Here is a 2,500-nt window from a genome sequence, read left to right as displayed (position 1 = left end):
ATATCAATGTGTGTTTACACACTGTTATCTTGTTTGTTGGACACACACACACACACATTAGCCATACACTCACAGATCTCACACACACACACACACACACACTCACACACACACACTCTCACACACACACACACACACACACACACACACACACACACACACACACACACACATACACTCACAGACTCTCACACACACACACACACACTCACACGTCAATTGATACACCGGAGGGCTTTTCTGGGACGCGTCCATAAATATGCAATGGAGTGACAACAGGGGACACCAGTGCTTCTACCCACCTAACTTCCCCTTAATGGATTACCCCTCGGGGCAATCAAAAGCCCTGTTCTGCCCCTTTTGCCCCCTGTCCACCCCTCTTCTCCATGTGCTCCCACTCTACTGTTACGACAACTGCCACGGCTCCCTTACTGCTGTCACGAGGTGAAAAAAGAAGCCATGCCTCCCCTCGTTCACTACTGTACAGTATATGTGCCTGTGTGTGTGTGCGCCCTATTGTGCTGTTTGTGCTGTTTGTGCGTCACTGTCCTCTAAGGTTTGTTTTTGAATAGAAGGGGGGGCAGGTCAGGGGCTGCAGGGGAGGAATGGATTGAGTTGGGTTTTGATATTGTACATAGTATGCTAAACTGCAGCTAACCCAGTTTTCTACCCAGCTGAGTGTGTGTTTGTGTGTGTGTGTGTGTGTGTGTGTGTGTGTGTGTGTGTGTGTGTGTGTGTGTGTGTGTGTGTGTGTGTGTGTGTTATTGCGCGAGCTTGACGTACTGTGTGTCTGAACACACTAATGTCTGGCTGACAGTCAGAACCTTATACTGGAACTAGCCCTGATGGGACCCCTCCCCCCGCTCCCACCTGTTGTACAGAGACCTAAAACCTGTTTCAAGATCATTTCAAGTCCTCCATCTTAAAGAGCAACAGAGGCCCTAAATATAATTCTATGCATCTTTAGCCCCTCAGTTGTCATCTTAATTGTACCATTTGATTACTTCACGTTCAATTAGAGAATGATCATATTGTATGTTCAATTCATGCACCAATAACATTCATGTCTGATGCCAATAGAGACTAGAGACTTTGTGCCCATATTTATTTCACATGTCTTTAGTTGGTCTTATGATTTTTGAATATGTCTGCCCCTATACGCTATATTTTATCATTGTGATAAAATTAAGAAGCGTATGTGTAGCCAATTAGAGGTTGAAATGGAAGAGACTGTTTTGTGTCTACTGATGGCTTGAGTCACTATGATCACAGCGGATCAGTTCCAATTGGCATCCAAGTCCCTGGAGTTCCAGTAAATGGGCCTTGACTGTGTTTCTGTGCTACTGTGTGTCTTGTTTTGTTCTTGGGTAGTGCTCTCCTCTGTCTGTCGCTTTCTGTCTCTGTCTCCTGCTCTCTCTCTTTCTCTTTTCTGTCTTTCTGTCTCTGTCTCCTGCTCTCTCTCTTTCTCTTTTCTGTCTTTATTTCACTGTCTCCTGCTCTCTCTCTCTCTCTTTTCTGTCTTTCTTTCACTGTCTCCTGCTCTCTCTCTTTCTCTTTTCTGTCTTTATTTCACTGTGTCTCCAGGTGTTTTTTTACCTCCCGCTCTATGCTCAAACTAGCTCTTTTTGTTCCTTTTTTCACAATGCATTGCATAATCAGAAGAGGCAGCATGTAGGTACCCTAAAAACGACAAACATCTCTCTCGTTCTCTTTCTCTCTCTCTTTTTCTCTCTCACACACACATTCTCTTTCTCTCTCTCTCTCTCTCTCTCTCTCTCTCTCTCTCCCTCCCTACCGTATCTCGGCTGCATGAATCACTGGTCTTTTTTGTTTTGGTTGATGAGTTTGTTTTTAAAGAAGTTTTCTTTTTTTTTTAACTTGACTGTTTTGTATTCCTGTCCGACAAACAATGATTTTTGCAAAATGTTTTGTAACAAGTCAATTTTTTTTTTGTTTTTGCTATGTTTCATCTTTTTTCTTTCATTACTGATGCATCATGAGTGAGAGTGCTTGGGATGTTGGTTATGACTAAAGTGGTGGCACTTGACTGTGAATCACTCAAAACGATCGTGCCGCTCATCTTTTGGATCTCTACTTTTCAGTTGATGTCAGTTTCTTTATGTGTGTGTGGGTTAGTGCTTTTGTTGTTGTTTTTTTTCTCACTTTTCTTCTCTGTGGTCTGTCCGTTGTTTTGCTTGTGGCTTGATTGACGTTCTTCCTCTATTCATCCCTCGCTCCATATCTCCTCCTCCTCCTCTTCACCTCCTTGCCCTCCACTTGTGTCTATGTGGTTGCATGGTCTTCTTTTTTTGCACGTTAGTGGACTGTAGGAACATCCGCAGAAAAGTTTAACACCATTGGAATCATCATCTTCTTCTTCCTCCTCCTCCTTCTCCTCCTCTCTCCCTTTCTTCTTCTTCTTCTTCTTCTTCTTCTTCTTCTTCTTCTTCTCCTCCCTTCCTCAGGGGACGTCCTCTTTCAGATGGCCGAAGTCCACCGG

The 2,500-nt window shown here is 43.8% G+C and overlaps 1 protein-coding gene across 5 annotated transcripts in view; it reads left to right on the top strand.

Annotated features, from left to right (window-relative positions):
- The window catches only part of baiap2b (BAR/IMD domain containing adaptor protein 2b), a 92,647-nt gene that overhangs the window by 48,765 nt on the left and 41,382 nt on the right, over positions 1-2,500 (top strand). For 4 of the 5 annotated variants that reach the window (XM_048233126.1, XM_048233128.1, XM_048233125.1 and 1 more), the window contains 2 exons: positions 1,660-1,671; positions 2,466-2,500. The exon at positions 2,466-2,500 is cut by the window's right edge and continues 27 nt beyond it. In XM_048233126.1, coding sequence (XP_048089083.1) covers positions 1,660-1,671; positions 2,466-2,500 — 47 coding nt within the window. The remainder of the gene's footprint in view (positions 1-1,659; positions 1,672-2,465) is intronic. The other variant, XM_048233127.1, reaches the window with a different exon arrangement.

This window comes from Alosa alosa, chromosome 22, assembly GCF_017589495.1.
Source record: "Alosa alosa isolate M-15738 ecotype Scorff River chromosome 22, AALO_Geno_1.1, whole genome shotgun sequence".
In the NCBI taxonomy this organism is placed as follows: domain Eukaryota; kingdom Metazoa; phylum Chordata; class Actinopteri; order Clupeiformes; family Clupeidae; genus Alosa; species Alosa alosa.
Note: the sequence above shows the minus strand (reverse complement) of the source record. Positions and strands in the feature narration are given on the sequence as shown.